Source organism: Anticarsia gemmatalis, chromosome 9 (assembly GCF_050436995.1).
Source record: "Anticarsia gemmatalis isolate Benzon Research Colony breed Stoneville strain chromosome 9, ilAntGemm2 primary, whole genome shotgun sequence".
In the NCBI taxonomy this organism is placed as follows: domain Eukaryota; kingdom Metazoa; phylum Arthropoda; class Insecta; order Lepidoptera; family Erebidae; genus Anticarsia; species Anticarsia gemmatalis.
The window spans coordinates 10099460-10113029 of NC_134753.1; the positions used below are offsets into that span (position 1 = coordinate 10099460).

General features: G+C 33.8%; 1 protein-coding gene across 3 annotated transcripts in view; it reads right to left on the reverse strand.

Annotated features, from left to right (window-relative positions):
• Nucleotides 1-3157: 3157 nt before the first annotated feature.
• Nucleotides 3158-13570, reverse strand: part of LOC142975453 (uncharacterized) — a 33332-nt gene continuing 22919 nt past the window's right edge. For all 3 annotated transcript variants that reach the window (XM_076118296.1, XM_076118295.1, XM_076118297.1), the window contains one exon: nucleotides 3158-3968. In XM_076118296.1, the coding sequence (XP_075974411.1) occupies nucleotides 3800-3968 (169 nt within the window). In that variant the 3' untranslated portion in view covers nucleotides 3158-3799. The remainder of the gene's footprint in view (nucleotides 3969-13570) is intronic.

Sequence of the window (13570 nt, forward strand, 5' to 3'; positions counted from 1 at the left end):
CCCCTAGCGGATTTTTGCAACAACTATGTTCTTCAATGGCGCCATTTTCCACCAAACATTAAAATAAAATATTTTTTTTTTTGCTGGAGCGCACGTAGGGGCAATTCGAAATTCGAATTTCGAAATAAAATATTCCTTCCATTTTTAATTTTAATAAATTATTTAAATATTCTATATTAGATAGACGAGGCCAACGAGGCTGAAAAGGTATTGTCTCCTTTGCCTGCTTCAACGTAGAAAAAAAAAGACGCTGATTCTTTTTTTGTTTTGATAATGTTTCGTTGAACAACATTAATTATGATATTTTTATGTATTGATTTATTTTTACTAATACCGTTTAAAGTAGACTATAATTATTATTTATGAGAATAATACCTTTCATGATTATTTTTTATCCACTATATAATATATTTAAAATTAGTTTATACACAATTATTACCAATAAAATTTTATTTAAAGAACTAATTTTCAGAACGAAACTTTTTCTCACTTTAAATGTCAAGTTTTCGATACTCGATAGGTCGCGATTCTCTGCCGGATTGCTGCCGGTTTCCTAACGAGTAGCTCGATAGCAATGTATGGTATTCGATAGCGTGACGTTAGTATCGAATGTACAGAATTGAGGTACAGTGCCTCAATTCTCTACTACTATCAACTACCGACAACCGAACTGTCATCGAGAAATTTTGTATGAAAATCTGATCAGCGCCTCTGACGGATGTCGTAGGAAACATTTTGGCAGTACATTCTAAATGTCAAATGTCGATAGCTAGCCGGTTGTCGGTAGTCGATAGTGGTAGAAAATCGAGGTACAGAAGCCGTTCAGTAGGTATTGCATGAAAGAGTAACGAACACTCAAACAAACATTCGTATAATAATCATAGAACTGCTTACTGCAGAAATTTTGCTTGTTCTATCTGAATTTGGGGCAATAATAACTTGTTTAACTCTTTTCCAAACAACATCTGACCTAATTTTGTTTGTTTTTGCTATTATTTTGAAGTCGAGTTTTGCAATCATTAATTGGCAAGAGATTCAGTTTTAATCCACTAAAAAGATGTTGTTTTTAAATTTAACTAGCAAGCTCTGTTCGTGTCTAAGTAAACCGATTTGAAACCAAAAAAGTAGTTCACGGTTAAGCCCGAGTCGTGTTTAGAAATGTCTTTAACATAAAATTATATCGGACGATAGACAGACGGACACAGTCAGAACTAAATCAAATAGATAAAACATGTTAAGATGATAGGTAAAGAATACTTTTACAATCTTGTACCTAGTAGTACCTACCTTTATAGTAAAAATACCACACGAGTAAGTTTAGCAACATTATTACCTATAGTTCAAAATTTTTAAAGAGAATCTTGTATGCAAGGTTCGCCGTCGGCGGAGGTATAGGTACAATTCAGCATTTACGACATTAGTGCCCGAAGACTTAAGCTGAGGGTAATGGCCTTTTTGCTTGGCTTTTTTGTTGTGACGCACATCAAAATCTCAATTATATTCGTGCTAAAACTTTCATTCCAAGGCCTTCACTAAGTTTTCACAGTATAAAACTAAAAATAATTTTTCACTTTCAAAGAGAATTCTGACGTGAAATTTCAAAGATGAAACGTAAAGGTTTTCAACTGGTTCTAATTAGCCGTTTAACGTCTTAGCAAACAAACTGAAAATCGTTTAAGAAACGCTTAAGAAAAACTTCACTCCTTCAAGTTTGTTGAAGTTTTCAACTATCCATATTTTCTAAGTTTTCAGGCTATTCTACTTTGGAACAGTATTTTCATATACATACTGATAATGTGGTCATGGCCGGCATCCGGCCACGGCAGCCAATTTCATTGAAACCGGCCAAAAACGCTAGACTTCGCTTAGTGTCCAAGTGTGTGCACAGTACATAGGCAGACTCTCTACTCCCTTACGGGATTCGAACCCGTAAACTGAGGAGAGCGCCACAGAGGCAGCCATTCTTATTAACTAATATTATAAAAACAAACTTAACTAATTCTGAAGGAATTAATTAGTCATTCGTTTGTTTGCGTATCTTGTGGGATTGGAACAGTTATTTTCATTTCAATTGGATTAGAATCTAGCTTGTAGTGTTATTGGTTTCCAACTGCAATTCGAAGATTGGTCTCGTAGGCAGCAAAACGCCCGTTTTATACAATTCCAGGAAGTTATACGAAATGAATACTGTGAGAGTGTAGCTTTGAAACAAAACTGTGTGTGTCTGTGTGCGACATACAAAAGACTCCATTAGAAGATGAATAGAGGACTTGTGACACTTTAACACATGTCTAAAATTACTTTCTAAAAATAAAAACGGCTGCTATTTTTATGTGAATGTGAATCAGTCAAAAGAAGGTTGTAGAAACTTTAGTATATGAGTTGCTATTTTTATCGCTGTGGTTGTAGCTGTTTTGGTCGGTGTCTTCCCTCATGGACGCATGGCGTGATTTTATATACTTAGTTCTTTTTAGATTTTAAATTTACTTACTTGACCTGTCTTTTTATCGAAAGATGTTGTCTGTTCTGCTGCCGTCACCTGCCTGCATCACTTTTTGGCATCATACCTACTTGCAGTTGCACAGAGCAGTTTATAGCAATTATACTTTTCGAAGAATGCATACAAAACTTTATTCAAATATTATAATTTAAAAAAAAATTAAGTCTCATTGTATTTCAGTTTACAGATAAATTAAGGTCGAACTCCATTGTCAATAAGTCCACTTTAAGATTCCTTACCATAATTGAAAAAGCAAAGAGACCATAGACAAAATGCTTTAAAGCTCATTGTTAAAAAGCTAGTGCATTGTAGAGTTTAATCTATGGCCTTTGTTCGTGTACGGACAATGCATTCATCTTGAATATTCGTTTAAGTTAACTAATGGATTTTTATAGATTTCAATTTAATATATGTTATTTATTTACAAGGGCTTTTCTTTTTATATCCCATACTTGGCAAGCGTGGTGGACTCAAGACCTAGTCCCACCCTCATTTCGGGAGAAGACCCTTGTCCAGCAGTAAGCCATACACTACACCGCTGAAACTGTCGTGTAATGTTCAAACATCCTCAAAAATTGACGACAACAGTGTTTTTGGCGCTTATCTTTGATAACATATTAAGGAAAAATATTAGAAAGTTGCAATTAAAACTAAAGGTTTGTATAAAATAAACTTACATTTTATTATGTACACAAACAAATATAAACTAAAAACTTAACACACTAGGTAACTATTTAACACTGACTTTAACGATATTAAGGGGGCCTGTAGTACCAAAATAATATCTTTCATTTTCTTTTTTTTTAACCGACTACGAAAAAAGAGAAAATTCTTTATACCCCAGTAATTTAGTACCTCGATTTTTCGGGAACACTTGGGCTTATTTATAAAACTCAATAAGCATTTTGCAGGATAGGACATAAATATGAACCATGAAGGTTAACTATTGTAAATATTGAAAATCCATGGTCCCGGTAAGAATATTTGAATCCAGTAGCGCGATTCTCTACTAGTATAAACTGTCGACAACCGGCTAGCTATCAAGACATGTAGTATGAAAACGATCAGGGATTCTAGCGGGCGCCGGGGGTAACTATTTTTAGAGTACCTTTTTAAATAATGTTTATTTCTCGTTATTCGATAATAACATAAGTAAGGCAGGCTACAGTCATATTTATTTATAGAATGAAAAGCATGTTTCCCCTTAGTAAATAAAATATCTCCAATATTTAAAATAATTTCATTCCATGGCTCATTATTTCTCAACCTGTATATTTTAAAAATAATGACTATAAATGACTACATTTGTGGGTGACGTAACAAGTAATAAATCAAATCGAATAGAAGTTTTTCGTTAAAGACACACATGGGGTACTTTTTTCTACATTGTTTAGGGTACAATCTACCATGGTCGTATGCCTCTTTGAAGACACCATGAGCTGATGCGTTTTCTTCATCAGGTTCCAAACTGCAACAAAAGAAAGAAATACTTTATTCATTCTTCGTATGGGTAATGGCCAACCTTATGTCAAAGTTCTTCAAGCCGCCCCCAGGGCCTTTGACATGGCTTAATGATATAACTTATTGACAACAGCCGGGACCGACTTTTTACGTGCCCTCCAAAGGACGAAGACGCTCAATTCATTGCCACTATGCGGCCACCCATTTATGGAATGCCCGCGCCAAGTTTGCTTCACCCATTGATCGATTACCGAGAGTGCAACTTATTTACCAGTGACTTTTTTTTAATAATTAATAAATAATAATAAAATGGTCAATAACTATGTGTTTTTGTATTATTCTTCTCGAAGAACAAATCATTCTTGCTGATCCCCTCAAGAAATTCATCGCAGTAGAAACACCAATAAGTTTAACAGGATTACACTATACATCGGACATCGGTCCCACTAACTCGGCCCGATGCACGTACTACCAATATTTGTCTGCTTTGATTAAATTCTCGTGTCGGGATCCATTCCGTATTGTCGGTCACTATTAAATCTTATTTTATTCATTTGTATTGAAATTATTGAGGTGTTAACGGGTTACACTATTTGTACGTTTGTTGATAAAAAATAATGATCTCTTTTCCAAATGACAAGAATATTCTTAGTTAAGGTGGAAAGCGCCAGACCATTTAAATATTAGATTTAGATTGTCTGGTAGTTTTTGGAATAAATAGCTAATTTGATTGTCCCGATTCGCCCGTCACACAGTTGTTAGATGACCTTTTTAAAGTGACTTATTTATTACTTATTTTTTATTGGTCAAATGAAAAGTTAACAGTGGAATCAAATTAATCATTTGTTCTGCATAATTATTTTGACACACCGTATAAACTAAATCAGTACTACAATGAGTCATGAAATATCGTTTTAATTTATTATTATTTGCAATAACATAGACACAAAATAATTAATTTACAATAAATTATTGACATTAGCGAACGTAGCTGAAGCCAAATAATACAAAATGTATCGCATTATGTCAATCCACGAGTAAATAGAACACCTATGACTGTAAAATAAATATCTGTATTTAAATAAAATATATGTTTTAGTAATTGCAATATACGGTTAAATAATACTTATACATACACATAATAAAATTGTAAGTATCTTTGAATTAAGTGTAATGATTTACATTAATTATAACTGCACGTTTGGCGCAGTGGTTTAAGCGGTCACCTCGCCGCGACAACCGTAGCGCCGCGTGTGGTGGGTTCGAATCCCACCCGGGACATATCTCTGTGTGATGAGCACGAGTATATGTTCTGAGCCTGGTTGTGAATTTATCTATATAAGTATGTATTTAGAAGTATATAAGTATGTTTATCAGTTATTTGGTTACCATAGTACAAGCTCTGCTTAGTTTGGAATCAAATGACCGTGTGTGAATTGTCCCACTATATTTATTTATTATTTATTTATTTATTTAACATTATAGGTAGGCAATAGCCGTAAAAACTAAAAAACAAAATATTTTTTCTCATCAGAAAATTTGTTTGTCAGATTAGCCAGAATACGCTTTGAGTAGAAAGATAGGAGATTGTAGAATTTATAGAATTTTGGGATATATAAGAAGGCTATATTTTATTCGGGAAAGATTTAGACTGATAACCTTTTACTTTGTTGATATTGGTTAAAAAAAGTTTATTTATTTAACTCTAAATTTGTTTTTATCAGCAGGATTGAATGAAGCTGCATGCAGATATGTAACAAACAGTACATAATAAAATTTACAATATTTTATAATCCAATTTAAATTCACAAATTGTGGTTATATTAGTGTCGAATTATCGATAGTCAATACAAATATAATAAAGCTGATATATTTAAATTATGTGAAATGTAATCTCGTATGTGATTGCAATATTAGCGTTTCGTTAATTTGCTTGTTATTTCCGTGTTTTGATTGGAAAATGGGAAAATAGTTAATTTATATTTATTTGAATCAGTAGCTTGATTTTCTACAGCTATCGACTACTACTACCGGCTAGCTGTCGCGAAATCATAGCGACTCTCGCGGGCTCCGTGAGAACTATTTTGGCAATACATCTTAAATGTCAAACTTTGATACTCGACACTTAACGGCTGTAGAGAATCGCGCTGCTCTAATTCAACACAAAAAGCTCTTCATCAACGTTATAATAATAGGTAAGTACACTGTTTTCTTCCAAAAAATAATATTTTTTGCCATGGTTACGGTCATAATCATTTAATAAGCCGCCCATGGGCTTATCCAGCGGTTGTGATATATTAGGCCGACACAATGTCGGTCAGTTGCAGTCAAAATGTGGGTCGAATGTTGGCTTATTAAGGCCTTGCTGTTATGTTATAATATGATTAAATTTTATAAACAGGGATATTATGGAAGATTCTGGATGGGGTCTTTTATGTAGATTTTTTTAGTAACAGGGTAGCTTTATGCATGCAGTACATAACATTACGACTGTTATATAGGCAGATGAGTATTAAATGCAATCGCGTTTCGCCTTTAACTATTTTAGTCCCGTGTGATAGAGAGCGAGCCTATTGCTATATACGAGCACAATACCAAACTCCAGGTTGCTTCCTGTACTTTTAACAAAAATAAATCCTTGAGGTATTTTCTTAATTCAAAATAATATCGTAAAGAATTTCAGAAAAATGTGAATGAATTCTGCCTATCTCTGACCTAGTTGGTATAAATTTTGAAACTCACCGGATCCAGGATTCTAAGAATCACTTTACGACACAAAAAAATGTGTTTGCTTTATTGTTTGGAATAAAGAAACCGTGTTAACATAGAAATACGATAAATAAATCCATGTATTTCAATAGGGTCATTGACCTTTCTGTATCGTTTGATTGTTTGGTAGAATAAGAATATAGTTAGTAGTAAATAAATATATTTTGTAAATAATAAAACCCGCACTTGGCCAACGTGGTGGACTCAAGGCCTAACCCCTCCCTCATTACGGGAGGAGACCCTTCCCCAGCAGACATCAATGGGTTAAATTTGTTTTTATTTAAATAAATTTGGAAAAATTGAAAACTTTTGTCTGATTCTACAATATAATCAGCCTAGTCTTTCTTCCAACTATGTTACTTCACCAGATGCAGCTAAAAAGTAATATGCAACTATATTCTTGTTCTCGGATGTTGTTTAGATTTGCATAGAAATGATATAATATAAAAATCTGTTTTGTAAAAGCACAAAATACGTATTATCATTACACTATACTGTGTTGTTCCATCGCTACGTTATTAAGACCCTTATATACTGACGTAAACTTAAAAACTGTCTGCATGCAGCTATTTTACAGGGAGTGTTTTTTTTTGTTTAATTTTTGCTCACAGGTTAATAAGAAATATTTAGTACTTTTGACTTACGTATATTTTAAAGTCCTTGGTTATTTATTTATAAGCCGTTGCTTAATACAATGTCTCATAGAGTCTCTATAGATTATCTTTTCTGTCGTTGAATTACCATAAAATTCTTGTTAAATAATTTTAAGTCGCTCCAAATTAGCTTTTGACCAACAATAGAACAATTATTTTTATATACTATGGAAATTGTTGTTACACAATTTTGAAGTAAATTTAGATGTCAAACTCTCGGGACTCGATGGTTCCGACTGGTCAGAATCGGGCTAAATTTCTTATCTTATTCCTGTAACAACATTTTCTCTCTGTCTGTCTTAGCTAGTAAATTTCTCGTTAGTGAGCCCTCTCCCTTAAATGTTTGTGCATGCACGTCTCAAGCTATGATGAAACAAAAACACAGTGAAGTTTTATTAAAGCGAAGACATTTTGTTTGAAAACAAACCGCTATGAAATATTACGATGCAACGTAAGTTATTGTAAGTGATATATTGTGGGAGAATATGTTCCGGTATTATGGCAACATTGATAGTGAAACAAGCAACACAGACTTTTCCTTACTTTTACTAAAGTAATTCAATATTTATGTGCAACCAGCGGGGAAACATCTAAAAATTTAAGCGAATGTGTATTATTCGTTACGGGGCTTGTGTGGAAATAGATTATAATACTGCAGCACGAAACAACATAAATGTCGGATAATCTCTTCACCACAAAAGAACATCTGAATATACGTGTAAAATTTCTTCCTATTCTCACTTATAAGTTCAAATCGTGTAATTTTCTAAAACATATTAATATACTTTTATTTAGTTTCACTAGAATATAATTCACCAACGGTTTGCTGATATTTTCAAACAAGCTTTCAGCCAAGGGCCTAAAAGCTTAGTCATATTCTAAAAATCTACAAAATTGTTTTGTGCCATCAAATAAAATCCTGCTATACGAAAAACCTTGTCGAAAATATGTATTAAAAGTACACCTGCAGCGTACACGGAAAAACCCAGGGTTTTAAATTCTAGGTTTCGAAACAAACATTTTGAACTAAAGGTACACTCGACCAAATTGATTTGTGACACACTATAAATCTATCGCATCGCTATGTTATTAAGGATAGTCCATATACTTTGAATCATCAAACCAATACATAATTACTATATCAAGCGATTTCCTGACACACTCTTCTACCAGCATGTGAGTAGCTATCAAGATTTTTATATGACAAACTGAACGGTGCTCAAAAGAACTATTAATTTCAAGTAATTTTAAATGACAAGCTGTCGCTACCTGTAGTATTGAATGTAACGAATCACACTACAGTTGTTGACACACGCATATTTTTAGGGATTCATTTAAAGAATGTCTCAAGTAGAACAAATTGATAAAACAATGGAATATTAAAAAATATTGAATTTTTTTCTTGGTGATTTCCTAAGTGACACACGAAGCGGTTGGTTCAACTGTACACGCATTTGCATTTTTCCTAGAAGTGTTCACTAGTTTTCAGTTCAGTAAGCTGCGACGTACTTAAGAGGAGAGCTCGATGCATAAGCCCGTCTGCGGCTTAAAGTGTGTGTCTGATGGTTCAAGATTTGAGTCGTGATTATAGTGTTAAAATGTATCTACGTGGTATATTTTGTAGATAACTAGCAGTTTGCAAATTCGGCCTGCTTTTTGTACATTGGTACAAAAAGCAGGTAAATGCTATAGTAAAATAATGCCTAATGTACTTATTAGTAATTTAATGACCATTTCTTACTCGTTAAATCTTTACATTTAGCTACTAAAGTGAGTAAGCTACTTTTTTTGACCCATTACTGCCCCGCATCTTCTAGTTAAGGATATTTTCCTGATTTGAGGGAGGCTTAAGGCACTTGTCGACCAGGCTAGCCAAGTTACATTATTGTTATTACATTAAAATAATTTTTGTATAACTGGGATGTCAAAAATATTAATATTTTTATCCCTTCGAGAATACACGTGTAACAGTTATCGGTAAAATGGTTTTGAATCGATCAAAGTATAAAATATTCGCTTAGTTATCAAACAATAAATTATTCCATCAGTTCACTAGCTTACTTGCTATTTAACAATGTCTGACTCTGTGATGTTGAAGTTCAGTGCGTAACTATCTTGCGGCTTGCGGTCGGTTGTTTCCTAAACGTTAGCAGAACAACTACTGCTATTGATTTTAGTTATGGCTTCTTGCTGTCGATCTGTTTTTAACATGTGGCAATGCGTATAAGAGACTTTTTTTTATTATTAAAAACGACAACTCCCGCACTAAGAATTGCTCTTGTGTCGCGGGGACTTTTACAAACAACGGACACGAAGTACAACCAGACCCGAAACAATTATTTGCGCAATGGTAGCAGCGTGGCATCCTTAACCATTACTGTGTCACTGGTAGACAAGAAGGATTGAAGACAGGGTCATCACCTTGCGCTAAGTTTGCCACGCTGGCTAAGTAGGTTATTGACTCTTCAATCTATCAACGATTAAAATAACTTTCAGTTTTGTAATTTTAACCGAGGTTTTTTCTTTAAATATTTTTGATCAACAGTGCGATTGGTCTGTTATAGCTCTGAATAACTCACTCATAATCAATGCCGTTTCATATTTTTATTCATATGTGTGTCTGAACAGAATTTTACCACCAACATGATACCTCATGTTTGATCTTTCGACTTCTAGCGTAGGAGGTAAATCCTGTCACTACTTTCGCTCATAATGTTCTGTAATTCAATTCATCATTTTGCTAACAATTCTTGAATTTGATATTCATAAGACATCACGTTTTTTTATCCAGTTCAATGAACATCGAACATAGAATACGAAAATAAAATCTTAAAAATGTTTTCATAATGTTTGCTTCGTGTACCGTTTACGGAACAATATCGTTTTGTTATTCATTTTCTAAGAAAAATCTCGACATTTAGTACCTACATGTGTATCAAAGAGTGAAGACAATAATTGTTGAAATATCAAATGACATACAGCAAATAACATTTCTTGGGGAGAAATGTTCCGAGAAACGTTCATTTCGACGGAAGACATACTTCCATGGAAATTATTGCGTTTTATTCTTATGTAAGTACTTAGATTAGATCGAAGTTTATATTAGGTCGGGGAAAAAGTCTTTTCGCATTATAGTATGTATGAACTTGTAAAAAAATCTCTTTGCCTTCAAGAATCACAAATGAGTACACGGTTCCTTAGGTTACTTTCAGTGAGCTCGTGAGGTGCCCAAATATCGAGCTTTTTTGTGCAGAGAAAAGATTTAAACAAACATAAAAACACCACCTGCACCTCACTTATAACAATAAATCAATAATACTATCCCCTTTACTTGACACGTTACTGAAGTCTGTGTTACTAAAAGCAAAAGCGTGTTGAGACCTGATTGTTATCCGCTGCCGCTGTGGGTAGTGGAATGTACGATCCGGTTTCAGCCAGATATTTAGTATGAAGTTCCTTGACTAAAGCAAGATAGCACTGCGGTACACGGTACTTAGGGCATGCGACGAGCGAGAAAGAAATTAAATAAGAACCTAATCTGAACGCTAAACATAATGCAACTCGGTGTATGTCTCCGGGATCGTGCTATAGTCCAAGGTCTAGTAATAATTCTGACGCATAATCTGATCAGTATCGAGAGAATAATCAATGGTAAAGTTTCTTGTGAAAGAAAAAACCTATAACTGTTCTACTGCTAGGCAAGGATCTAGGCATTGGGTCCACCACGCTGGCTAAGTACGGGACTTAAAAACAATAAGACACGACTTTTTTTTAAATTTTTACCTAATATAAATTATAATAAAACCAACTGAATTGAGAACCTTTTCCATTACAAATTAGTTTAATATAATAAATAAAGACTATATTCGAATAAAGTAAACGTTTTTTGTGTAACAGGAATCCGAAACAATAATGATATATTTTATGGTATTTTACTACATAAATTCCTTAGAAATTCTAGATCGGGATCGTATTAAATTCACAGAATTCAAAATTGAGCCTTAATCTTCCTAAAATACGAGGTTTTCGACCAATTCCTTACTTCGAAAACGTCAAAAACAGTGAGACAAAGTAACCTATTGACCGACCTTTCAAACAATTCTTATGAAGTTCAGTATTGTTTTGACACGAACTTGCGCGAAGAGAGCCTCGTAATGGAATACGTGATAAATCTTGAAGAAAAATTTTCGCCACCCATTGAATATGGGGATGTGATGTGAATACTGTTAATTTTTGGTAGAATTGCCTGGTGAAAATGAGATTGTAGTGTTTCTTGAATAAAATGTATAACATTATGATTTTTGAACATACATTTATTTTCTGTGATTTGTATATTTAGCTAACCCGTACGTTTAAGTTCATGTCTGATTTGGGATCTCAAAAAATATAATAAATTCAGTAAAAAGTAGGCTATGTTTACTATCTCTACGCTTCAATTCAGCGGTTTAGCCGTGAAAGCGTGACAAACAAACATATTTTGCATTTATAATATCGGATGGCCGAGAAATCAGTATGGATATAAATTCGTAAAAAAATATTTTTATAATTATGAGTTTCATTGCGGTATAATAATAAAAAACTGTAGCTGTAAGCTGATTTTGGTAAAATTGGAGGATAGATGGCATGGAGTTCTCAAGACTTGTGATCAAAGTAAACTTAGGTTACTGTTTTCTTTGTAAAAACTAACTAAAAACACTTTAATTTCATCCAAAATACTCAGAATCTCAAACAAAAACCCTCCACAAAGTCTAAGAAAATACCGAATCCTCAAAACACACTTCCGTATTTACAATATGCGTAGGTAGTCTCCGTAACTGTTGAGTTTGAATAATATTCCCTTGAGATATTACATTGTGCCGGTGACATGTGCCCTTGACAGTACAGAGCATTCGGGAGATGTCGGGAAACGTCGGCTATATTCGGGTAAACTCGCCGCTCTGTATACAATTCATTGTGTTTACTATGCGAAGTGGAAGAAGGAATGCAGTTGCTTTTTATATTTTTCTGCTGTGATTTTGAATGTGATTTTTCTGATGGGATTATGTGTATATGTTACTGTAAAAGCTCGAACTGTGGTAAATCCTAAGATTTGCCGGTAAAACCTAAGATTTACCAACTCTCAATGGTAAAAGTCCGAACAAGTCGGAGTTTAAAAACGATGTTACGGTATACTTATAAAAAACCCGTAACATAGTTATAAAGGAGGAGTTTTGGATAAAGCGACATGAGTAGGTTAGGTTAGAAGGCTGAGGTAGAAGCGAGCGAAGCGAAGCTCCCACCTTAGCCTTGGTGGTTATTTTTTTTTAAACCACCCAGTAGGAGGAGTCCCGCGAAGTGAGGCTCCGGCGACATCTCGACATCATCAAGTGAATAGAGGTAAAAGTTCGAAATAAAACAATTGTTCCGACTTTTACCATTGAGAGTTGGTAAATCTTAGGTTTTACCACAGTTCGGGCTTTTACAGTAACATATATATATTAGAAAGGTAGTTATTTATTTTTTAAGATGTTTGACCAATGCCTGCCTAGTATAACCTGCGCCAAAACATCAAGCTTTTCAAGGTGTGTGTTTGCTTTAATTTCCGTATTCTATTATATAATAATCATGCGACGTGGACGTTTAAAAGTTATGACTTTTATCATTTGTCCAGAAATGGATACAGCCGTAAAAATATTTGGAAAATGGACCTTTTACCATTCACACAATCACATACGCGATACGTGACAAATGCTTCAGAATCAAACTGCCGAATGTCCAATCAACTCAGGTGTTCTCTCCGGTGTAAACATATTTTTGCTTGTTACTATACCATAGAAATAGTAAAAAATTTGTTAGTTTGAAAGATACATTATGTTAGGACAGGTTTATGAAATAATAAGTTTTAAAAGTACATATTATTATGTCACCCAACCACGGCAAATCTTGAGCGTACCTAAATGTATATTACTTTCTAAATATAAATGTTACCTTGGTTATAAATATAAGTATTTCTATACAGCAAAAGTTTAACTAAAACGTTACCGTTCGTTAAAATGCATATCTGCATAAAACACGCTTTTAAATTGTTGTACAGAAACTTCATATTTTAAGTTACTCCTTTTATTCTCGGACGTGAAAATGTACGGAAAAAGTATTATTTCTATTCGTGTTTTCGGTTAAGCTCAGGGAAGTCATTAAATTGTTGGAA